The sequence below is a fragment of the Mauremys mutica genome, chromosome 8 (genome assembly GCF_020497125.1).
Source record: "Mauremys mutica isolate MM-2020 ecotype Southern chromosome 8, ASM2049712v1, whole genome shotgun sequence".
Classification (NCBI taxonomy): Eukaryota; Metazoa; Chordata; order Testudines; family Geoemydidae; genus Mauremys; species Mauremys mutica.
In genome coordinates, this window is record NC_059079.1 from 104,117,884 (window position 1) to 104,142,955 (window position 25,072).

A 25,072-nucleotide genomic window follows, 5' to 3' on the forward strand; every position below is an offset into this window, starting at 1 on the left:
GCCTCAGGTCAGCCTGCTGCTGCCCCAGCAGACGCCCTCCTCTGCCCTTGGGACTTGTGATGGCATCACACCGTCCAAGTGAGATGCTAAGGAACAGATGCCTCTGGGGTAGTTGGTGGGAAACTGAATATATAATCCAAATGTAGTTCCACTCCTTTGCAGGATGGGGTGGGAGTGGGGTAGAGTTAGAGGGGTGGGGGTGGGGGCATGTTTTCCAGTAGTTAAGGTCCTGTAGTGAGACTCAGAGGACCTGGGTTCTTTGACACTCCTCTGCAGGCCACTGCCCTTTCCCCCCGTTGTCTGTCTTGTCTATAATGTAAACTCTTTGGAGCAGGGAACTGCCCCTCACTCTGTCTTCATACTGGGCTTAGTGCAATGGAGCTGGAGCCTCTCGCTTCTAGAGCAACCTGACGGGGAGAGGTGGGCTGCACGCAGTCCGGCCGTTGTTTCACAACACCATGCTGGAGTTACCTATAGCCTTATACGTTCTTCTGAGTGAGTAAGCAGCATAGAGTCTTCCACAAAGTGCCATGTTGTATTGTTAGAAGTGATGTGGTTTCTTCTTCAAGGGCGCTGTTGCAAGCAGCAATAGTATTTACTCTCAGTCTTAATTCTCTCTACCTAGAGCAGGGGTGGGCAAACTTTTTGGCCCGAGGGCCACATCTGGGAATTGTACGGTGGGTCATGAATGGTCACAAAATTGGGGTTGGGATGCAGGAGGGGGTGAGGGCTCTGGTTGGGGGTGTGGGCTCCAGGATGGGGCCAGAAGTGAGTTCAGGGTGCAGGAAGGGCTCCGGGCTGTGGCAGAGGGTTGGGGTGCAGGCGCTGGCTGGGGATGAGAGGTTTGGGGTGCAGGAGGGTGCTCCAGGCTGGGATTGAGGGGTTCAGAGGGCAGGAGGGGGAATCAGGGCTGGGGCAGGGGGTTGGGGCATGGGAGAGGCTCAGGGGTGCAGGCTCTGAGTGGCACTTACTTCAAGCAGCATATCCCTTCTCCGGCTCCTACATGGAGGCATGGCCAGGTGGCTCTGCCTGCTGCTCCATCCCAGGCACCGCCCCTGCAGTTTCCATTGGAGCACTGGAGAGGGCCATTGGAGAGCATAGGAGCCGGAGTGGGGCCATGCCACAGCTTCTGGGAGCCATATGGAACGGCCCCCAACCCTGTGCCCCGGCAAGGGCAAGCCCCAGACCCCGCTCCCCAACCTAGAGTCTATTTTTGGCACAGAGTTGCTTCCTGACATTGGTGCTGAGGTTGAGATTTCTGAAGGTGGTTTGCCCAATGCCATTTATAAATAAACCAGTTATGCTACGTGAATCCCCCACCTCCACTGTGCTGATTTCTTCTCCAATGGAAAACTGCTCCTGCTCAGCAGAGGGCAACAATACTAGAAGTTTGCGTGAGATCCCGGATGAGATGCAGGTAAATACGTTCTTACTGCCCATAGCGCCTCTCAGTCTCTCTTGTCATCCACTTGATGATGTTCTTCCACATAACTGCATGGGACCATTTTTTGCTCCTTGCTCATTGTCTTATCATTTGCTTGTTCTTGTTGTGTCTGCGTTATCCCTATTCTGCACTGTTAGAATTGATTAGTAAAATGCATTTTTCATAAAGCCCTGCAGCAGGGGGTGAGAGTTTGCAGTGCTGATTGCGGGCAGTGCTGTATCAGAGATTTGAATGGTGCACATGAAGCTACAGTGAGACGCAGAAGAGCATTTTACATGCTTATAAGAATGTGCTTAATTTACCTGCCACTCTCTGCAGACCACAACAAACCCGCACTTCAGAGCACTCGGCCTGCAGCGGGAGTCTGCCTGTTACACCCACATTGCCTGTCTGGCGGGAGGATAATATGCCCTGGATTACACTATCACCCGGAAAAGGAGGCCTGAACTATGGCATCACCTGGGACAGGCACATCACTACATGGACAGTTACAAATGCTCGGGTCATATCTCCGCCTGCGTCTCATTTCCTGACAGTGACCCCACAGGGTCTTCAATGTGCTTCCTCCCCTCCTGGCCCCCGGGGCAGGCTGTTGCCATTCCAGGTCCCTTCCTCCCAGAAGAGGGCATAGGTCAAGGGCATGCTGGCCCTCAGAGGGAGACCTTCCCGGGCAATCAGGCTGTCTCCGCAGATCTGGTGATCACCTTTCAGACCCTGCTCTTGTCATCCCAGTTTCCCTGGCCTCAGCCTCATGGACAGCGTGAAACCTTTGCCTGGCTTTTCCCTTTTCCAAAGGAAAAAACACCCACCCCTTTAAAAACACAATCAATATTGTAGCATCGTGCAGCTGCTGTCAGGTACCATTGTTATAACAAAGAGCAGCTAATCTGGGAGGGTAGGGGGAACTGTACTGACCCAACGCTGCAGCCTCATTTCAAGAGCAGCATCTTAAAGATGCAGGTGGCTAGTGGAGCGAGGTTCAGAGAGGGAAAGGTACAGGGACCGTGCTCCTCTTGCCGAGTGCTGTCTAAAACCAACATACATTTAGAATTAAGGGATTATGCTCTTGGTGACTCAATTTTTGCTAGTTCTGGTTTGGGACAGCATCAGAATCCCCTCAGTGGTGTTACAGCCTGTTATTGCCAGCTGCCGGGTTAGCAAACACAGAACGCGGCCCAGGACTGCGTTCATCCCGGCCGTGACGTTATGGGTGGGTGTCACACTGAGACATGAACATCTCCCACTGGGAATCCTGATTATTCTCAGAGAAAGTCATTACTCAAGCGAGGCAAGAACTAGTGATCGCGTGTGCTAAAGCAGTCGGTGTCGCGCATGTTGTCACTGGAATGCTGGCTGAGGACACGGAGCGCATGACATGCTGTGCTAATGGCAACAGCCACCCCCTGCCACCCAACTGAGCTCAGCCGCAGCAACATTCCCCCAGCACCAGCCCGTTACACCCAGGCTCTACGCTGCCTGCACCCTTGCCCCTTAACCTGTATGGCTCAGATCCCTCAGCTGAAAATGGGGACTAATATTGAGCTAGGTCCTTGTGTGCTGGGAGGTGCTCTGAGCCGCAGAGCTGTGGATTGCAGTTACCAAATACCACGTAGGATGAGAGGTTCAGAGTGCAACTATTACAGATGTGTACCGAGCAGACAGAGACATGCTCCCGCCACCTCACTGTAGAGACAGTGCTATGCCACTTTCCTGACTGGAGTCCCCACTAGTGGGGTGTTTAATGCCAGTGCAGTATGGATAGGTCAGCCAGTCTCAGCTACGTTTAAACTGTCCTCACCACCTCTCCTATCCTGCCAGAGTCCACATGGCCAAAACATCCCCAGGAACTGGATTTATTCCCCCGCAGCAGGAGTTTTCAAACAAACAACTCTTTGCTGCTGCTTTTATTTCATCTGTGGCCAGCAGGCGATGAGGGGGCTAGTTGTGTTCCAGGACTGTCGGGGGAGGGCAGAGCATGCTGCTTGGGATCAGTGCAGTGCACGCAGCCAGAGGGGGAGGGAGTGCAGCCCGTGTCTCAGCACGGCCCGTTAACAAGGGGGAAAACAAGGCAGCAGAGCATTAAATGCCCTCGCCTGCAGCGGTGGGCCCCTTCCTAGAGTACAACTGGTAACTGCCTCTAGGTCCCATCCATCTCAGCCAATGTTAGAGCTGCCCTTCTAGCTGACCAGTCCTTAAAGAAACAGTCGCACTAGAGCCGTGTACCCCATGTAACATCTGCCCCTTCCCACTGCTGAGCCTTTAGTGCCAGGCGGCCAGGTCTCAAAAAGGCCCATTGTTCTTGAAGTCCATCCCCATGGTAAATCCACAATACTTGGTGTCATGAGGGAAGTGGCCCCTGACAGGCAAAGAACCTTTCCCCATCTTTCAACAAGTAAGAGAAACAGAAGAGGCAGCAGCTGGTAAGGGAAGGGCCCTCTTTGCACCAGGAGCTGGATACACCAGGGCAGTCACACCATACCAGCCTGGCTTCCTGAACAACCCGTTAGCCTTGGCAGCCCCAGCTAGCCGCAGCCTTAATCATGAGCGCACTACACTGAAAAATAGCTGTCAATGGGCATTCAGGCTTTACAGTAAGCCAAGCTTCTGAGAATCGGGAATCTGTGCTCTTCATCCAGTACCTGGGGCTGTATGATCTTATATTGGCTCTGGCCTCTGCACTGAACTCAGAGTGGGATTATGGTGAGATAACCATGACAATCCCATCCACCCTCCATCTCCACAACATCAACAATTCTCCTCTCTCCTTGACCCTCAGGCCTGCTCACTCTTGCCAATTCAGACACTGCTCTTGCCAGCCTGGCCTGGATCTGCCAGCTTGGCTGTGAGACTCACATCAGTCTCCTGCCTTCTTTGGAAATGCTGTTGACAGACGAGCCGTAGAGAGCCAGCCAGGGCAGCAGCCAGTTTTCCAAACGCAAGAGCAGCAGTAGTAAGAATATCTGCAGCTCTCCCTCCGGTGGCCAAAACCATCTTCCGGTTAGCATCACTCCAAACCTGCTCCCAAGAGAGGCACGAGTCGCCCTCCGAAGCCAGAAGTACAGGTACCGCCACAGCAGTCACTCCAGGAGGTCCTGTCCCGCTTGCTGGAGGCCAGGCAACAGGCAAGAAGGGGGACAATGCGAATACCTGCATTTCTTTTGCTGCCATGAAGAATCTCCAAAGGTGGCCAGGCAAGAGACCCCACAAGTAGAGCAGTTTTCCTGCAGGAGCCGGGGATTCTAGCCCTTTAACAGAACAGGACAACTTGACAAAGCAGTGGGTAGGAGCCTCTCAACAGGTGCTATAATGAGGGCAGAATGGTATTCACTCATTCACCCAATTAATGGGAAATCGTTATATTAAGAAGTGCAGTGTTGGCGAGAGGGTGGGTGCTGCAAAAGCTTCCCCACAGAGCTCTGCTTGGAATGGTCAGTGTTGGGCCCAGTCTGGCCCTCTCGGTTTTGTGGTGGGCAGTGTTAGAGGGGTCTCTACTCACCGCTGGGCGTCTCCTCGAGGCTACATCTGAGGAACAGCTCTGCCCAGTCCAACGCCCCCTTTCAGGCTCGTTCACACTGACACCCCTTCTCAAGCTTCAGGAGTCGCAGTGCTCCCTCTCCGCAGCTCGGCGCTCCAGCCAGGTCACTAGTTTTCCTTTCTGGGGTAAAGTCTCACCAGACTGCCTGTCCAGGTATTGTTCCTGGCCGTCCTCTGCCTCAGAGCTAGACCACTTCCCCACTGGGCAGTAGGGGAACCTGGGCCCACCCACTACACCAGGTTCCAGCTCAGGGACTCTCAAATCAGCAGACAGCACTATCCCGAACCTTGCTGCCATTTCCCTGAGCCTTTTCCTACTCCACCCCATCAGGCTTCTGCTCCACCACCCTTCTGGATAAACCCCCTTCCTTCAGGGCCAGGATCCCAGGATGCTTCTGCCCCCCTGGGGTTTCCTCCTTTCCCTGGCTAAGCTCAGAGAGTGACTACAGGCTTCTGCACTGCAGCCCTTTTCTGTCCTATCTTCTTGGCCTCATACCAGCCCCACCTGCTCCTGCTCAGCTGGGCTCCATCCTCAATTAAGGATTGCTTATCAAGCCTCATTCTCCCTCAGGTGTGGCCTGTCAGGCTAGCGTGGGGGTGCACACCCCATCACTGGCAGAAATGCAAACCCAGTTTGTTCTCGTGTCTGACTGGAGATGGGATTTGAAACTAGGCTCTAGAGGGAGAAGACCAGGATTCCCCCTCTCCCCCGCAGAACTGCATGAAATGCAGGTACTCTAAAGCCAATAGGACTAGGAACTAAAAGATCTAGGCAGCTATAGAGCAGTGTGTAGAAAGGACGATCTCAGTCAAGCAGGGACTGCTTGGCATATGGGGTGAAAGACAAGGATGCCTATGAACTCTATGCTGATCCTGTCTCTCTCCCTGTACCATTGTTTATTAGGTAACACTACAGTGTGTTTAGAGATACAGCTGGGACAAAAGATGAGACACAAAGTAAAGCTGTATCGTCTAAGGCTTGGTCTACACTTTTAAGTTAGGCTGACAAAGTTATGTCAAAAAGAGAGAGATGGAAAAACCACACCCCACACCAATCTCGGTGTGCTGCCCTAACCTCCACTGTAGATGCAGCTTGGTGCTGGAAGAACGCTTCTGTGAACACAGCTACCGCCCTTCGGGGAGGTGGTGTTCCTACACAGATGGAAAACCCCCTTTCGTCTGTGTAGGCTGCCTAGCACAGCCAGAACATACGTGTACCCTGAAAGGGAGCAGGGTGGAAGGAGGCAGCCATGAAGAACCCAGATTCCAATGGTTTTAGGTTAAGTTTCACCAGTACAGTTCTGATGGAAAATGCCTCACTCCCCTCCACCCACTGATTGCAACCTAGTCATGGTTGCATCTTGTTTCCAAGCAACTTGCCAAATGGAGAGGAAGGTGCCCACCAAGGCTACGACGAGTGACTGCAGTTGGCAAGGGGTTTCAGATCTTCATATCTGGGGCGTGGGTAAGGGTGGGGAGGGGGAAATGGGGTGCCTTGTTCTAATCCCCGCAGAAGGAATTTTCTTAAAATAAAGGCAGCATAAGAGTCCCAGCCAGCGAGACCACAGACAACCACGTTACCCAGCATCCTCTCACTGCATCGTCATCTTGCGTGTAAGGAGTGCTGGGACGGGTTCTTCCCTAACCTAAAGGCCACACTGGTGACAGGGGCCTCAGATTCCCCCTCCAAGCCTTTTCTTCAAGGCCACCCTCCGTTCTTTCCCAGCACCCACAATCCACATTTAGCCCAGCTGACAGGGGAACAAGCTAGCGCCAGAACTACAAAAAGACAGGGTGGGTTACACGCGCCCCTCTTCTGCTGCAGCCAGGTAAGGCGGGATCGCTTGAGTGTATGGATGGTAAGACAGTAAGACTAAGGCAGCATGCAGCTGTCTTCCTAAAAAAGCTTTAATAGCAGCACAGCAGCTAAGAGTACAGTATATAATCACCTGCAGCTATAATAGCCTGTCAGCATGGAGCTGTTCATTACATTCACTTAGTGGACAGTGCCCTCTGCTGGCATGCAGGGAGCAGGAGCAGGAACCCCTCCCTCGTATCCTCTGAGGAAACAAACTTCAAGTGAAGGAAATTCCACAGCTGGGATTAAGAAATTCTTCAAGCATCAGCACTAGATGAAAGGCCAGTTTACCGAGTGCTCAAGCACTGATGTGAGAGTGGAGCACGGGCTGGGGATCAGAAGTGCTGGCTGCAGAACGAAGACATTCCTGCTGAGGATTGTGTAGCAGGAGATTTTAAGATTACATGAATTTTAAGATCCCAGCATTGAATAGATGATCACACGGCACAGGGCAAGCTGGCACCATGAAAGTTCTCACGCAGCTCTGCCAATGCATGCCAACCTTCACCTCCAGCAGCCTGCTACTCCAGCCCTCGGGTCCCTCCTCCATCTGTGCCAACGTATCGCAAGTCTGATCTTCAGCACTCCTGCCACTCAAGCCCCAGCCCCTCCCCACCCACCCCCCATCACTGCCAGTGCGCCTGACTTGCAGCACCAACACTGCGGCGCTAGGGCAGCTCTGTCTCCCTAAACCCCCCAAACAAACCTCTCTGCCAGCAGCCACAGAGCTCCATACTGCAAGGCGCTGAGTGCCCCCTGGGAGCTGCTGCGGTCTCACCTCTGACTGACTTCAGTGAGAGCTGCAGGTGCTGGGGGCTGTACACACAGAGAACAAAAAGACTGCTCCTGCTCCAAAGAGCTTACAATCTAAACAGATCAGAAACCTGCCTCCCCCAATAGTCTCCGGAGCAGCACTGGAGAAGACTTGACTTCTGCCAGGAGGCGTGAGGGGGAGGCAACTACCCAGAGCGGCAGTGGTCACAAGAGGTGCTTCCACATCGGCTCAACTCCCCTCTCCGCTAGGGGCGCAGGGAAAGACAGTGGCTGTAGTGCCGAGCAATCCGAGACCCAAACACACACCGCTCAGCCTGATGACATGGGAAGGCGAGTTCGATGTGTAATAATAGCAGACGCCCCTTGGCCCCTGAATTGCCTTCCTCCTCCCAAGAGTTTTGCATTCAGGAGGTTCCAGACTCTCTACCCTGCTGTCTAGAGAGTCCCTGAGACTGCCTGGTTATACTCCCAGCACTGGGTGGGACAGCCCTCTGCTCACGGGCAGGAAAGGGAGGACTGAGCCCCCCACCTTGTCTCTAGTGGCAGAAGTGCAGGGCTGTTAAAGGCCACACCGTTTGTGCAGAGAAAGTAGGGGGGTGGCAGAGAAGGTCAGTAAGGCTACAGCTCTCCTTCCTCTCCATTGGCTCCTCAGGGCTTGTAACACCCCAACAAGCTGGCACCTAAATGCTTCCCACTAGGATAAGCAGTGTCCACTTCACAGATCAAATTCATAGAGTAAGAGAAGCAAAATCTCAGTAAGTCACTGAAGATCCATCCCCTGCCCCCATGCTTGTTCCACTCACAGCCAGCACTGTCCACTGTGTCATGAAGATGCAATTCCCACCATGCAACAGGCGCCTACCCACTGACCAGGAGCTCCCTAGAATTTACCACCTGACTTCTACCTGCTTGTTCTAGTCCCAGAAAGGCGGGAGCCCTCTGAAGCCAGCTGTTTGAGTAGTCCCTAATGAGTCTCATGGCCTTTTCCTGAGTGATTACAACTAATACAGAATCCAAATCATTGCTTCCATTGTGCAATTCCTGCTTGTTCACTTAGGTTGCCTAGTTTCCTTTGAATCTTCTCACAGTCTGTACCAAAGCGGCTGCTGAGAGGAGGCTGTGTTCACCTCAGTGTCACTGGATGCTGCACGAGGCTGCTCTGAGGCCCATAAAGCAGTGAGATGAATCATCTCTTTGCTGGAGGAAGGCTGGAGAAACCTCAGGGCACAATATGCTATGGCTCAAGCTGAGCTGCGAGTCCAGGACCCCCTCGCCCCTGTGCCAAGGCAGGGAACAGAAGACAAAATACTGGGAACTAAGATTCAGTCACTTCTTCTCTCCCCACAGGGTAAAGCCACAAATGGAGAGACTCTCCTTGACTCTGCCCTAGAGGCTTGGGATTGACAGGTTAGACTGACCAGAGTCCACACACCTTTGCTACATTCGCTCAAACAGTAAATGGCCAGGCACTAGTGCAGGGGGGAGCCAATTGAGCGGTTCTAGCAGGCGATTCCTATTCCAGGGACAGTCCAAGCAGCAGCAGCTACAGCCAAGCCAGAAAGCAACATTGGCTCCCAGAGCCCTGTGTTGTCTCTTTGGTATCTGCGTGGCTTCCTGGGAGGCTGCCTGCCCCCCCGCCCCTTACAGAGTCAGGTGGCAGATTCTCATGGGCTCCACGTTTAGCTTGCCGTCGCTGAAGCAAGTGCTGAAGAAGGGGCAGAACCTGCGCGCGGCGGCCTGGTGGAAGGTGAAGAGGTGGGTCATGTCTTCGGCGTTGTAGAACGCCACCGTCCCCTCTTTGCAGCTCAGAAGGACCCCCACCTTCCGGAGACAGCTCCTCGGGGCAAGGCGCACCCACGGGGTGGCAGTGGCCCAATACTCCGTCCCGTTCCTCAGACGAAGGGCCCAGTAACCATTCTCAGGGCACAGCTTGACCTTGGCTGCCCGGTCCACGGACTCCGCTGCCACCCCCAGGTCCCACTTGGTCTTGCTGCCCACCCAGACCTCCCAGTAGTGGCTCCCGCTGTCAAAGGTCTCGGAGCCCAGGACGTTCACACACTGCTGGAAACGCTTGGGGCTGCTGCAGACAGGCTGGCGCCTGTCGCTCTCAGTCACTGCCGTCAGGTCTTTGGAGAGGATGAGGTTAGGGTGGGCTGATTCGGGGTCAAATGTCAGCGGGGCAGGAGCTATAACAGAGTTAGCATTTGTCAGGGCTTTGCTCGATGTTTTTCAGTCTAGGCGACGTCCCCTCCCCAGGCGCTCCTCCTCTGGCCACCTCCCCACCCAGACATTTCCACCCTGAGGACCCAGCGCTGCGTCACACTCACCAGGGTGGATTGACTGGAGCATTTGTCTCCAGAAGATGTATTGCAGGGGGCCGCTGTACCGGTCTCTGTGGCACTCTATGTCCAGGGCGGGCTGTGCCTCCACATGCACCGGGGGCCTGGGCGAGCAAGAGGGGGCAAGAGTGAGGCAGGGTCCAGACAAGGAGCCAGTTGTTTTTACAAAGCCATTAGTAAAAGCCCACTTGGACTGGGGGTGTTTTAGAAGCGAGGCCTTTGCGGGAGGCAAGGGACCAGAGCAAATGGACGTAGCGGGGCAGGGTACACAACGAAAGATCAGGGAGGTGGTTACATCCTGCCAAGGAGATCAAACAGGAAGTCACTCTGAGGGCAGAGTGGTTAGTAGATACAGAGTAACCTCCGAGCTGAGACACGCTGCTGTCCTGTCTCCCTGCTCCCCTACTGGCTGAAATGCCCTGGAGAAGGAAGGTGTAAGCCCCCCAGAAGCCTTGGGCCAAATTCAGCAGAGACGGACACGGTGTTGTGGCTGGTAAAGCAGAGCAACATGCACAGATTCACCATTCTGCAGATATGCAAAATGAGCACGACTTACACACCACTGACCATGTTCTCAGCCCCACTCTGACAGTGCAAAGCATCCAGAATCACCCTCCTGCTGAGCAGCTCCTCTCCCTCCCCCCAACCCACAGTGCAAGGAATGGGGGAAAAGGGGCACAAATGCTCCCTTGGGGCCAGTGGCAGCTGGCACAATTTCAGACCTGCCCGAAGGTTGCTCTAAGTTGTGCCTTGGGGGTGAGCCAGGATCTGAGAGCAGCCCAGGTGGCTCAAGTTCAATTTTGCACCTGGCCCCTCTCCTCTGAGCTATGCCAGGCACTGAAAGGCTGGTCCCAAGTGGGCAGAGAGGAAAACAGTAAAATCAGCTGAACAGGATGTCACGGATTCAAAGGGTCATCTATGTCCCAGCCTGTACCCAGTCCCTTGGAGTGATCCCGTTAGGGTGCCACAGGGGCAGCCCCGTGGCCTCCAGGACTCTGACACTGGGTCTTCAGGAGCCCTCTCTATGGCTTCCTGCCGCAAGTCCCGTCAAGCCAGACTCCAGTGGGAGGCCTGTCCTTTACCCCTTCAGGGTGCAATGCTCTAGTGAGCATTTGCGGGGACACCAGGCAGCCTTTTCAAAACAAGGTAACAATTTATTAGTCTCCTGACCTCCAGAATCTCAAAGTCCGTGGGTCACCACAGGGAAGCAAAGGTTAAGCCAGAATTCAGACTGGCCAGTGCCAGGGCTCCCATAGGCCATGCTGCTGTAGTAACCATCTTTTGTCTGCGCTCTCTGTCTCTGCCCCTTGGCTGCTGTGTCTCTGGGAGCTCAGCTCTTCACACCTTTCCCCTGGTTCTCCCGCTCGGGGGCCTTTGCTCTGCTTCTTGGCAGAAAAGTGGGGGGAAATCATCCTTCCTCTTGGCTTTTGGTCACTGGGTGTGAATGTCTCCATTGTCTGTTCCGGATCCTCCATTCACACAAGTAGCCTCTATTCAGTTTGTTAATGACTCTGGTCTCCAGCCAAGTGGCTACCCGAGTCCAACACCTCATCCCTTCCCTTTGCAGTCAGTGTACGGCAGCATAAAAGACAGAGACAACAGGGGCGTGCATACAAATACAAACATTACCAACACTTCCATATTCATCACACTCGGCCCCCGTTTAGCTTGTACACCGTTATTTGATGTAACAGTTCTCCACTCTTCCCTGATGTGTAATTCATGCTCATTGTACGCACCTGCAACTCCGTTTTCCCATTTCCATTATAGCCCACGCTTCCACTGAACCTAGCCCAGAAGCCCAGCACTTCTACATGAGAGCATCTGATGCTCACTGGGGGACGGATCCTTCTCCCCTCGCCTGGCTCCATGCCAATGGCATGCTAGACAATTAGCAATGCTTTCAAAACTGAAACGATAACCCCTCTCTTCCCACTGTCCCCAGCCAAGGAGAGGAGATAAAAGCCTCATGAAAAGGGAAACAGCTTGTTTAATTCCAGACACGTACCTGATAGCCACGCTCTCCACCTGCAATGAAAGGCAGAGAAAATTAACAATCACCATCCTTAATTCGTACAGCTGCACAAATAAATTAACTACCCTCTTTCCTGCCACCACATTCGAACACAGAGAAGATAAACACACCAGTCCAACTGGACCCCAACAGGGGATGGACACTGTGTATATAAACCAAGGGTGTTTTGGAGGGCTAGGGGCTGAGGACGACGACTCTGAACACATCTAAGATGCCTCAGTCCAAGGGACTGAGAATAAGATCCAGAAGAGTGGGAGTGAGACACAAAATTGCAGCTGTCTCTGTAATAGTGAGTCTCAAGAGAGGTTTCACTCGCTCAAGAACAGCCTCTCTCTCTCCCCTTCCCCTGTATACTTTCACTCGCCTGTTTGGGACTGATTTCCTTCTACTCAGATGATTTTTAAAATGATTGAGATGGGAAGAAAGATTAAGCATGATTACACAGATGGGCTCCAAAGGATACAGCTGGCTCTAGGAAGCTGAGGCAGGTAAAGGCACGTGCTTTATTATTAAATACACTGAGTGTACCTTTACCTACCTGAAGCCACCAGAGCCTGCCTTCATTATCTGGAGCTCCTCATCCCTCTTCCAGTACAGGAGTCAACCTCTTCTCACCCTCTCCTGCACTTGCCAGTCTGTTTTCAACCTAAGCTTCTGCCAAGACAACAGTGCCAAGGATTTGCCCTTTCCCCTTCCAGCTACTAACTTGGAGATCTTGCCACACACAACAGGGAGGGGTGGGGGGCATAGCTGCCCAGGGGGACAGGGCACGTAAGTGTGCTTCAGTGGCACTCCATGGGGTCAAACACACACTTTCCCAGCGGCAGCTCGCTCACTCACCTCGCGTGCCAGCTATTCACAGTTGCCAAGAGCAATGATGGAGGTGATTTCTTACAACATGAGCCTTGGCAGATCCATCTCACAATGATGCTTAGTGCTGCACCACTGCTCCTTTTGCATTCAAACGTATTTTAATGTTCCTATGATGTCATTTAGCAGATGGAAAGAGAGGGAGGTCACCCCTTGACCAGACAGCTTTGCAGGGACTACAGCAAGAGCTCTAGACCACCCAGGATCTGTGGATCCCAATTTTGGACTGTAGCTCTTGCCCTGCCTTGCTGCTTCCCTTTCAGATGTGTACGCCTAGAGTCCTGGGCAGGCCTACAGCACAATACAGTTTCTTCTGCTGCTCTCCAACTTCTCGATTCAGATTTTGAGCTCTCCCCACCATGTGTCAGCATCCTGCTAACATCCTTCGCCCTCCTCCCCAAGCCTCAACGTGTTAAGAGCTGGCCGAGCAATCTCACCTCCAGCAGTAATGAGTCTCCTGTCTTGGTCAGGATTTCCTGTATGTGCTCCATGTTCTTTCCCAGCTCTGAGATCCCCTCCTCCAGCTGCATGATGTCCCCACGCAGCTTCAACAATAACTGCTCCTCCTCTTTGGCCAGCTCCATTAACACAACTCTCTCCTTTTCCTCCAGGATTTGATGAAGTCGCTCAAATTCTGCCCGAATCTTAGAGTTCAGCTCCCCAGAGACTTTCTGAGCAGAGGCAAATGCCATAGAAGACACAGTGAAAAGGGTTGCAGGGTGAGTTCCTATAGGGTTTCAGAAATCTCCAAAACTATGGGGCAGAGGACGGGAGATAAAAATAAAAATGAAGGGCTTTTGATCCACAGGGGAGCAATGACTGGGGTACTTTTAAGCAGATACACACACCTGGTTTATATATATGCACACACGCACACAGTGACGAGTCTGGAAGGCTACTGTCAATTCCTTTTCTAATGATTTTTCCCCTCTAAGTCTGCCACTCCAGATTTAATTAAAACCACTTCTGAGCATCATACTGATGTGATCCCACTGACGTACAGCTTCTGCTCACACAGCTAAGACTTGCTACCTGTACGAACAACGTTTGCAACACGATTCTATGGTAACAGTAACACACCAGCTACTGATTGAAATGGTCGCGTGAGTCCAAGTTCTCTTTGTGGCTGTTATACACTTCTGGGCAACTTGGGGATGGGCTTTGAGGATCAGTGAAAGTGGAACAGCATCCAAAGGGGCTAATTTCACCTGCTTAGACAGAGTGGCTCAAGGATGCCCCTGCTTTTCATATGGATTGTTTGGTCCTGCAACTGCTGCTTTTAGCCATTCCCAATAACAAGACTAAAAATACAACGAAAAGAGATAAATGCTGTTTCAGTAAGACCGTACCCAGCGATTTTATTGACATCTCTGTGATATTAAATGTTAATGCCTAGAGAGGCCCCGGTCACAGAACTGTGTACCACCATCAAGCAGTAGCAAACACAGTCCCTGCCCTAAAGTGCTTTACTGTGACATTATACCCAATATTCTTCATAGAAATATGGCTATGATATGAATATGGCCTAAGATATACTTTATGCAAGATGGGTCTTGTAAGGTATCAGTGGAAAGGCTATGATCTACTGAATGTGATTATCCAATTTGTATGCATGCATCATTTCTGTATCTAAAGTTAGGAATACTGACTATGTAACAATTACAATTGTGTGTGTCTTTGGGAGACACCCTTCAGACAACCGGCCATCACAGCCTTGATGGGCCATTAGGAAGAAACAACAACACTGTGAAGATACTAATCTCTCTCCTTCCTGAGAGGCATCCTGGGATGTAGCTATGACACTACCAGGTCAGGTGGTCTTGCCACCTAATGCAAAATACCACCTTGGACACTGCTGGTACTTTTCCACTGTAGGCAGATGGGAATCAAACAAAGGTTTCCTGCCTTAGATAAATCTTTTTTAAGTCTGGGGAGGGGGTTAATCTAGACCAGTGGTTCTCAAACTTCTGTATATAGCAAGCCTCTAAGTGCGACCCCCCCCCTTATAAATATATAAAAAAGTGGTTTTTGTTTAACACCATTATAAATGCTGGAGGAAAGCAGGGTTTGGGGTGGAGGCTGACAGCTTGCGACTCCCCCATGAAATAACCTTGTGACCCCTGATCTAGATTCTCCAACACTGCCTACCCAAGAAGAAAAGCTGCTGAAAGTTCCTGGAGGGACAAAGGAACTAACCTGAGGGGAAAGGCAGGGGTGAGTCCAGACTGAGACAGGGGTCCAGACTGTAAGAAGAAATAATTGGAACTCTAAGCTACAGAAACTCTGCAACTTGCCTAAAATAACATTTAGGGTGAGAAATTACTTCTTGAAACCTGTCTCTTTAAGATCTTAAGCTTAATATGCATTTTTTGTTTTATTTGCTCAGTAATCTGCTTGGTTCTGTTTGCTATCCCTTATAATTACTTACAATCTGTCTTTATTTCTGGTTTATAACATAACCCAGTTTGTGCAATTCATAATGGTGAGGGGGGGTGTAAGAAGCTGTATATATCTCTCTTCCCATTGAGGGAGAGGGTGAATTTTTATGAGTTTGCACTGTGCAGATCTTTCTACACAGTGCAAGACAATATACCTTTGGGTCTGCACTCCAAGGGAGGTGGGCACCTGAGTGCTGGGGCAAGTCCCTTAAGCTGAGTCTTCCCAGAGCTGATCTCAGTGTCTGTGTCTTTCTGCAGCTGGGTTAGCTCTGCCTGCATACGAGCTAGAGAAGGGTTAAGAGCCTGACTCAACAAGACAGAGTAAAGGGGCCCAGGCTGGCGGAACAGGCAGGCTCAGGGGTATCCCAGTACATCAGGTGGCACCTTAAAGGGGGGCAACCCATCACACTTACTGTGCAAGCACGTCATGAAATATAGCAGGTGGATACAAACAGGCACTAGGTAACAGTGAGACAATTACGGCCAGTGTGATAAGCAGTGGTCATGGCACACCAGCCACCAGGCCGTTGCTGAGCATTTTGCCGGCTCCCTGGCAGAGGTCTAATCCGCAACCCCCAGCCAGTGACTTGCTCAGACCCCCAGAGATTATTATTTTTACATTTTGGGATGCAGAAGAGCTCGACCAAAGCTGCAGACTCTCCTGTGAAATCAGCACACTGGGCCCTGAAGGATAAGGTACATTAAAGTGAATGTGTCCAGGTAGAGTAGGCCTGAAGCCTAAATGGTAAGTGGGTTCCATAAGGATGGTATTCTCAGTGCCACCCCTGTCCTGCCTTTACAGAACTTTTAACAAGGAGATTATTTTCTCCAAAGAAATTTAGTACACTGTTACAGCACCACCAATTAGCATTTGTTTTCTGCACCAGCTGACTTTAGCTTGCAGGACACACAGCTTTGCTGCAGGCAGACATTTAGGCTATGTCTACACTGCAGGTGTAACAGTGGCACTGCTGCAGCTACATCATTGTAATGTAGACATCTGCTACAGTGATGGAAGGTTTTTTCTGTTAATGCATCCCTCGAGAGGCGGTAGCTAGATCAACGGAAGAATTATTCCATCAACCTAGATGCTTCTACAGTAGGGGTTAGGTTGACCTAACTAGGTTGCACAGAGTGCACATTTTTTTCACAGCCCTGAGCAATGTTGCTAGGTTGACCTTCATTTTAGGTGTACAGCAGGCCTTATTCTACACTGAGTGGCTCTTTGGATTAAGACTCCGAACGAGCAGTAGGTGGCACGGGGAGGGGCACAACACAGCTGCCTTTGATTTCTCTAATTAAATACTCTTGCAATGTAATATAGCCAGAGGGAGGACAGAAGGGAAGTCTTCCCCCAGCCTTCCCTGCTAGAGGCACTGCTGGAACCCTGCTTTGGGACCATGTGGATGCCACTAAGGTCAGAAGTAAAGTCACTGAACTAAGCTTTTCAAATTACCTCTTTGAACTCAATTACCTCGTCTGAATTGCTTTGACAACAATCTGGGAGTAATAAGAACGTCCCTACTGGGTCAGACCAAAGGTCCATCTAGCCCAGTATCCTGTCTTCCGATAGTGTCCAATGTCAGGTGCCCCAGAGGGAATGAACAGAAAAGGTCATCATCAAGTGATCCATCCCATTGCACATCCCCAGCTTCTGGCAAACAGAGGCTAGGGACATCATCCCTGCCCATCCTGGCTAATAGCCATTGATGGACCTATCCTCCATGAACTTATCGAGATCTTTTTTGAACCCTGTAATAGTCCTGGCCTTCACAACATCCTCTGGCAAGGAGTTCCACAGGTTGACCGTGCATTGTGTGAAAAAATACGTCCTTCTGTTTGTTTTAAACCTGCTGCCTATTAATCAACTTACAGGTCTTAAATTCTAGTCTAGGTTAACATTTTTGAGAGGGCCTAAGTGATTTAGGAGCCTAAGTCCCAAAATTAAACTTGGAAAATGTGAGTTGGTCTCATAAGTCACTTTGGAGCCTTTGAAAATTTTATCCCTAGTCTGAGGTCTTGAGCCCCAGTGTGGCTCTGGGCTTCTGCATTTGAAATGGTAACTCAGAGACAGATGTGTGCACAATTAATTCTACAGGTTAATTACATGTCAGGTAAGACATTGTTTTTTGTCAGTGTTAAACATACTACCATTGAGCTTCACCGAACATGCACTTGTTCTTGTCTGATGAGAAGGGGTAAATGGATGCATTCTATTTACCTTCTTTATAGCATTGGGTATGTATCTCTCGCTATCCCCGAGCTCCTTTAAACAGCTCTACGTTTTCAATCTCTCCTGGCCCCTAGTTGTTTTCCTTGCCGGTCTCTGAACTCCCCTGCCCTTCTAGTTCTGCTGTATCTCTTTTCAGATGAGGTGACCAGAACCGAATGAAGTATTCCACATGAGAACACACTGTTGATTTATAACAGCATCACAATAGTCAGTATTATTCTTGCCTCCATTATTTCGTTTGTCTGCTGCAGCAGACTGAATGGCAGCTTTCACTGGGAGGTCCATAATGAGCCCTGCAGCTTTTTCCCTGAGTAATTACAACTAATTCAGAATCCAAATTATTGCTTCCATTGTGCAATTATGGCTAACCTGCATTTGTCAACACTGAATATCATCTGCCATCATGTGGCTTGTTCACATGGGTTGCCTGGGTTCCTTTGAAGCTCTTTCATCTCCTCTGATTTACATAATTTTATGTCAACCACAGGCTTTGCTACCTCACTGCTCACCCCCTTTTCCAAACTGCTAACATATAAAACAGCACTGGTCCTAGGCTGGACCCTTCGGGCACCCCCACTGCTCATCTCTCACCACAACGCAAATTGGTCATTTGTTCCTACTCCTTTGCTGTCTGACTCTTAGCCAGTTTTTAGTCACAGCAGTACTTTTCCTCTCACTCCATTATTATTTGTATTGTTCTAGCACCTAGGATCTCTAGTCACGAACCAGGATTAGGGTGACCAGACAGCAAGTGTGAAAAATCAGGATGGGGGTGGGGGGTGATAGGTGCCTATATAAGGCAAAGCTACACGGGACATCTGGTCACCGTAACCAGGATCCCATTGCACTAGGCATTGTACAAAGACACAAAAAAGATGGTTCCTGCACCAGAGAGCTTACAATCTATGTAACCATAACCACTTAGTTTTCTTGCTAGCCTGTTGGGAAGGAATCTGTCATAGGCTTTTGAAAGTTTGTATCAATTAGCCCTCCTTGGCTCATATTTTATTGACAAGCTCAAGAAATTCTAGCTGACTTGAAACACATCCCTTTTCAGAAGCTGTATTTTGTTTATTCCCATCATACCATATTAATCAAATGTTTATAACTATCTTTATTTACGGTCTCAACCAATAATTTCCCTGCTATTAAAATGAAGTTTACAATAACTCCTAGGCTCACCCTGGGAGTTAGACCAATGAAGTTAAGAAACAGACACACTTGCTAGCCTCCAGGATAGCAGCTGATTTTAATGAGAGATTGAAGAGTTTTCTTAGCAGCTCAGCAATTTCATTCTCATATTCTTTCAGAGCTCTTGGATGCAACCATCCATTCCTAGTGACTTTTGCATTCAATTTCTCAATTGGTTCCAGCATCTTCTCTTGACACCTCAGTCTCTGAGAGCACCTCATACCTACTCTTGTCAGGCAGTCAGTATCTCCCAAATATTCTCTGTGGTGAAGACCGATGGAAAGAAGAAATGTTCTGTTTCTGCATTGCCCATATCCTTTTTAATTGATTTAACAAACCTACTGACTCTCTTGCTGGCTTCCTGCTTCTGTTACACTTAAAGAATTTGCAATTTGGTCTTATCATTTTGGCCATTTGTTCTTGCAATGCCATCTTACCCTCCTAATTTCTTTCTTACATATCATCAACTGCTGTGGTTTATGTTCCCTTCTATCAGCTTCACTAGGAATGGATTTCCATTTTCGAAAGGATACCTGTTTGGGTTGGATAACTGGCTCAGCCCTGCCATTAAGCCATACTAATTTATTTCTTGTCTTCCTGCTTCATTTTTATTTTTGGTGTATTTATGCCCTTTGCAGTTTTGTTCTGGTAAGCTCAATACTAAATCCAAGAATTTTAATTTCCTTACTTCTGAAGGGCCTTCTTAGCCAGCTTTCTCTGATTTTTTCCTTTCTGAAGTTTATTGTCACTGTGCTATTTTTTGGTACCTTTTCTCTTCCAAAAGTTAAGTGTAATTATACTGCAGCCACTATTACTTTGGGGTTTATCTATAGTAATTTGGTGAGTCAGCCTGTGTCACAACGTTTAACTTGACTTTGAGAAAATTCAGAAAAGAGTATTTGGGTCCCTAATGTTCTAAGAGTGAATCTGAACTATAGTGCATTTATAGGGACCACGTTAGCTCTACAATGATAGGAATATTTAAATTTGGTTATTAACCTAACTGCTCTGTCATGGAAACAGACCTGGGATCTGACTGATTTTGTGGTCACATCAGTGCTTTTTCAGTTAAAAAAAAAAACAAAAAAAACCCCACAGTCTGGAAACCCTCCAGAACTAGCAACTGCTCATCAGCCTAGCCCAGATGTCATCTTTTATCATGCACTGAGCAATCTGAACCCTGTCTAAGCTTTGGTGCACCAATTTATCAGAATCCAGTAATTGCCTGTGTTAACAAGTACTTAATGCCTCTTTTCTGGAAACATTCTCTGAAGGTTAAGTGGGTAATATCTTTCTGGTTTGTGAATGACAAACTTCATTCAGGATCCCTAGGTAACTCTCGTTTGGCCTCTGAAAACACGTGTGTGTGTGTACACACACACACAATATACATATATATAAAAAATTGGCAATCTTGACTAAAGCCACAAGAGCTAGACACACAGACACTGCTAATTGTCATCCAATGAGCTATTATATGCAGCTATAAAGGTATGCTCCAAATTAAACTTTATCACGTGGCTTAGGGAAATCTGACAGATCCATTGGCTCAAGAGGTAGCACTGCTGAGGAAAAGCTCTGATGTATTTTACTAAGGTTCAGGAGCCTTTAGGTGGCGTTGTACACTCCTCTGTAATTACCCTACGGCTATCTCTTTAAGCACTGCGATTACAATTATTCATCTTCTCTTCTGCAAAGGCATCTCAGCAGATTGATCGTTGCCTTGATTGAGGAGCTGTTTTTTTGTTGTCTTTGCAGTGTTTTTACTTTGCTGGTTTTAATCTTTTGCCCACAGTCTAAAAAAGATACTTGGCATAAGACGACAGTGATGGTAGGTATTTGCTGTGAGCCTGCTTATTGGTCAGGTTGTTCAAGGACCCAGATAACTCAGCTTTTGATAATATTCCATTTTTATTCTTTTCTCCAGGTAGAAGAGCTCTGATTATATCCTGCCTGATCCTTACTCACCCTGCAGGCAAGCTTGTAGCAGCAGCAGTGTAAAGGGTAGGGCCAGTATATTATTACAGGGGGCTCTTGGGTGTGCACCTCCTCTACCAGTAACCTCCCAGTCTTCCCTTATCCAAGTGAATGGCATTGCCACGGAGCCTACATGAGTGTAGCTGGGAGAATTGGTATTACCGTCAGACTGCAAATATCCTCCTCTGCTGTGTGCTTCATTTGCACAAAGTTCTCCATCTCTCTCTGGTGAGCTCGCAGCGCATTTTCAAGATGTTTCTAAGAAGGAAAAATAAAAGGAGACCATTTCACTACTCTGCTGTTTTACATAAGAATGGCCATACTGGGTCAGACCAAAGGTCCATCTAGCCCAGTATCCTGTCTTCCGACAGTGGCCAATGCAAGGTGCTTTAGAGGGAATAAGCACAACAGGTAATCATCAAGTGATCCATCCCCTGTCCCCCATTCCCAGCTTCTGGCAAACAGAGGCTAGGGACATCATTCATGCCGATCCTGGCTAATAGCCATTGATGGACTTATCCTCCATTAACTTATCTAGATCTTTTTTGAACCCTGTTATAGTCTTGGCCTTCACAACATCCTCTGGCAAGGAGTTCCACAAGCTGACTGTGCGTTATGTGAAAAAAATACTTCCTTTTGTTTGTTTTAAACTTGCTGCCTATTCATTTCATTTGGTGACCCCTAGTTCTTGTGTTATGAGAAGGAGTAAATAACACTTCCTTATTTACTTTCTCCACACCAGTCATGATTTTATAGACCTCTATCATCTCCCCCCTTAGTCATCAATTTTTCAGGCTGAAAAGTCTGTGTTATTAATTTCTCCTGATATGGAAGCCATTTCATACCCGTAATCATTTTTATTGCCTTTTTTTGAACCTTTTCCAATTCCAATGCATCTTTTTTGAGATGGGGCGACCACATCTGCATGTGATATTCAAGATGTGGGCGTACCATGGATTGATAGTGGATCAGCCTACATGTATGGCACTGACTCTAGAAGGGCAAGTAGCAGCTGTTGAAATCCAAGACTCCCCATAAGGCAAAACCAACCAACCGACCAACCTGAGGTGTATGGTCACGAGCTAAGCTGACTTCTTACACACATTTGAAACAAGTGGGTTGGAGAAACTCCAGACTCATCATACAGAAGAGCTGGGGATATAAGTTTGCATAGGGTTTAACGTTTGTTTTGAACTCTCTGGGGCAAGGAGTCTCTTATCACTTGTTTGTACAGCACCTAACATAACGGATCCCTAATCCTGGATCGGGGCCCCTACATGTTACAAACAATAACAACGTGTGATCAATGTCACAAGGCAGCAACAAGGGAGCAATGCAAGAGAAGCAACAGCACAAAAGCTAAACTACAGACTGCAACTTGCCAGATGCTAGAGAGAGGAATAGGGAACCAGTCAGTAAGAGAAGCAGAGAGAGTCTTCATTGTGCTCTGCCCAGGTGGTTTCACAGTTGAATGAACCTACTTCAGAAAAGTGGGTGGGTAAGAGACACGTCAGATATCTGTTCTACGCTGGGCTGAGGCATGTGTCTTGGCATCAGTCACAGTAAAATCTGAGGCATTCTAAATAAGCATGCCAACAGCCACTCACCTGCATTTTTCTTTTGTGGTCCTCTGAGCTGCACTTCCGCACCTTCTCCACCACCCCAGATACCAGATAGTGGGGGCGAAAGGTGCGGCTGGAGAACTCCCTTCGGCACTGGGGGCAGGAAGCCACACGGGGGCATCTGCCCCAGTAGCCTTGGATGCATGCCCTGCAGAAATGGTGCATGCATTCCAGCATGACAGGGTCACTGAAAAGCTCATAGCAGATGGCACAGGTCAGCTCTTCCCTCAGACTCTGCTCCTGACTCCGGCCAGCCATTCCTATGCACACACACAGCACGCTCCTGGATCTCAAAGAGAGGTCAGAATGAAATAAACATCCAGCCCCCCGTTTTCCACTGCCCACATACTCTGGACATCGGACACTCTCCAACACCTACCCTGACACTCTTTCCACACAGTACTTTGGCCACACATCAGCAGGCCAGTTGGTTAGAGGGTTTATTGCCAGAACTCTGTGCTACAGCACAAGTGCCCAGAAACCACGAATGGGCCCTGTGATTTGCAAACTCTCTGTGCACTGTCCTCTCTATGGGTTCTAAAGAGACATGTTTAAGTTTACTGCAGTGCAGTGAACTCCAGGCAAGGGATCTTTTCCTTTAAGCTGGGCTGAGTCAGTTACTTTCACTTCCCTTAACTTCAGCAACAATTCTCAGAGGCTAGTTTTGGGTAATTAACCCTATGGCTCTAACAGAAGCTGGGAGTAGGAGATGCAACCCTGAGTCCAGGGCGGCCCTCTTCCAGCTGTGTAGGGTGCACTCCTTATTTCCAGTTGGGGACAGGAAAGTGCTCACCAACAGAAACCACAGGGATGGAAAATATCCACCTCCCCCACACTTTGCACAGCTGGCTCCTGGCATACCCTCCACCACCACCACGCCTAAAGTCTTGCACGCTCCTGCCCTGCCACAGCTGCCCCCTGACCCCTTAGTTCCCCCCACCTGCCCCCCCCAAACCCCTTGATCACCCCACCCCCCATCTGGACCCAGCCCCTTGATTCCCTCCCCCAATCTGGCCCCAGCCCCAGCCGCTGCATTCCCCCTACTCCCCATCTGGCCCCACCTTCATTCCCCTCATCTGGCCCCTGCACCACCCCTGACCCCACAACTGGCCCCCGCCCCCTTCATTCCCCCACCCAGCTGGCCCCCGCCCCCTTCCTTCCCCCCCCCCCAGCTGGCCCCCGCCCCACCCCCTTCATTCCCCCACCCCACAGGTGGCCCCCGCCCCCTTCATTCCCCCCCCCCCCAGCTGGCCCCCGCCCCACCCCCTTCGTTCCCCCCACCCCGCAGCCGGCCCCCGTCCACCCAACTGGCCCCCGCCCCCTTCATTCCCCCCACCCCATAGGTGCCCCCTCCCTTACTGCTCGGGGCTCAGGCGGCGCCTCCCCACCGCTCCCGTCGGCTAAAGGTCACAAGCGAACAACGGCCGAGCGCCGCTCCGCATTCTCAGCGACCCGCCTTCCCCGGCGAGTGACAGCGGCCTGCACCAACCGGAGCAGAGCTGAGCAGGCCACGCCGTCGCCTATTGGCCAGCGGGCTGCCCCCCCGGAGGCCCAATCGTACGGGCGGGACAGCGGGGCACGCGCTGCGGCCCCGTGTTACCCAAGGGGGTGTGGCGCCCCGCCCCCCCCCCGGACCCCAGGCCTGGCCAACACCGCCGGGCCCACCCAGCCTTACACCTTAAGGGTTAATTAGAGGCCAGGAAAGCGCCTTGCAGGGCGCGCAGACTGTGTTTTGCAAACTTGCCCTAGTTTGAGATCTCTGTCCCAAAGCCCTGGCTGGCTCCGGGTCCCTGGAGGAGCTGTGCACTGAGGGCCAGACTTTGCCCACTCTCACCCCGCCTACAGTCGTGTTGAAGGCATGGATTACAGGGTGGTGTAAATCCGGGGAGAAAAAGGCCTTTCCACTTGAAATAGGCTCCCTGGACAAGAGATTTCCTCTTCAGTGCACTTTCCATCCCCCAAATCACTCCGCGCTATAGGATCGCTGGCACCAAGCGTTCAAAAACAACACGCCCCAGAACCCGCAAAGTCACGAGAGTAAAACAAAACATGCTGAGTTCGTTTTATTTGCCTGCTGGTTTTTAACCCTTTAAGAGTAATCTTTTCAAGTTTGCTCCACAACCACAAGGGCTAGAAACTTTGGTTAAAAAAAGAAGAAAAAAAAATAAAAATTGGCATTTTCATGTAATTGCCTGATATCAGGACCTGGGACTTTCAGAAAGACACCAAATAATTTGCATATTCATGACCCAGCGATAAGAGTAAAAAATTCTGAACTATTTTAATTGAATACATTCAGATAATGATTTTATCAGAGGAGTTATTTATTATTTGTATTCCCCTGGTGCCTCAGGACACTAATCATAGACCAGGACCCCATTGTGCGAGGAGCTGTAGAAACAGAACAAAAAGCTGGTTCCTGCCACAAGGGGTTTATAATCTTTATAAATCGAGAGACAACAGATATAGAGACAGACAGGGGAATACAAGTAAACAATAAGACAATATTTGTCAGCATGGCAAGTGGTGGTCTCTGCACATTAGCAGCCTAAATATTGTCAAGATTTTGCAGGCTTCATGGCATACACCATCTGCTCACAGACACTCGCAAAGGGAAGAGGTTAAAATCCCTTTCAGAAATTACTTGTTGCAAATGATTTGCTCAGCTCTGCTTGTCCCACACCCTAGTCAAATGCTATACTGGAGAGAAGCTCCACATAAACTTGGTCTTCCATTGTGGCTCCATGCTGTGCCCTC

General features: G+C 49.9%; 1 protein-coding gene and 1 long non-coding RNA gene across 6 annotated transcripts; one reads left to right on the forward strand and one right to left on the reverse strand.

Moving 5' to 3' along the window:
• Positions 1-8,926: 8,926 nt before the first annotated feature.
• LOC123375746 (zinc-binding protein A33-like) lies at positions 8,927-23,800 on the reverse strand. 5 transcript variants are annotated; one of them, XM_045026985.1, is made up of 8 exons: positions 23,675-23,727; positions 22,695-22,852; positions 22,301-22,604; positions 20,856-20,951; positions 13,292-13,525; positions 11,958-11,977; positions 9,938-10,053; positions 8,927-9,796 (listed from the first exon to the last, which is right to left on the reverse strand). In XM_045026985.1, exons 3-8 carry the CDS (start codon positions 22,571-22,573, stop codon positions 9,252-9,254), a joined length of 1,284 nt encoding a protein of 427 aa, XP_044882920.1. In that variant the 5' UTR covers positions 22,574-22,604; positions 22,695-22,852; positions 23,675-23,727; the 3' UTR covers positions 8,927-9,251. The 5 variants fall into 5 exon arrangements, with proteins under 5 accessions (XP_044882920.1, XP_044882918.1, XP_044882921.1 ...); XM_045026983.1 differs by lacking the exon at positions 22,695-22,852 and having other exon boundaries at positions 23,675-23,800; XM_045026986.1 differs by lacking the exon at positions 22,695-22,852 and having other exon boundaries at positions 22,301-22,598; positions 23,675-23,778.
• Positions 14,575-20,967, forward strand: LOC123375747. The gene is made up of 3 exons (XR_006581574.1): positions 14,575-14,712; positions 14,984-15,165; positions 20,644-20,967. It is a non-coding gene; the product is annotated as an uncharacterized LOC123375747 (long non-coding RNA).
• Positions 23,801-25,072: the final 1,272 nt, after the last annotated feature.

Excerpts from the sequence above, each read along its gene's own strand:
- LOC123375746 (XM_045026983.1), bottom strand. The coding sequence starts at position 22,573 with ATGGCTGGCCGGAGTCAGGAGCAGAGTCTGAGGGAAGAGCTGACCTGT. Across the intron at positions 20,952-22,300 it reads ACCACAAAAGAAAAATGCAG|AAACATCTTGAAAATGCGCT; the intron begins GTGAGTGGCTGT and ends TTTCCTTCTTAG. Across the intron at positions 13,526-20,855 it reads AGGATATTTGCAGTCTGACG|AAAGTCTCTGGGGAGCTGAA; the intron begins GTAATACCAATT and ends GCCTCTGCTCAG.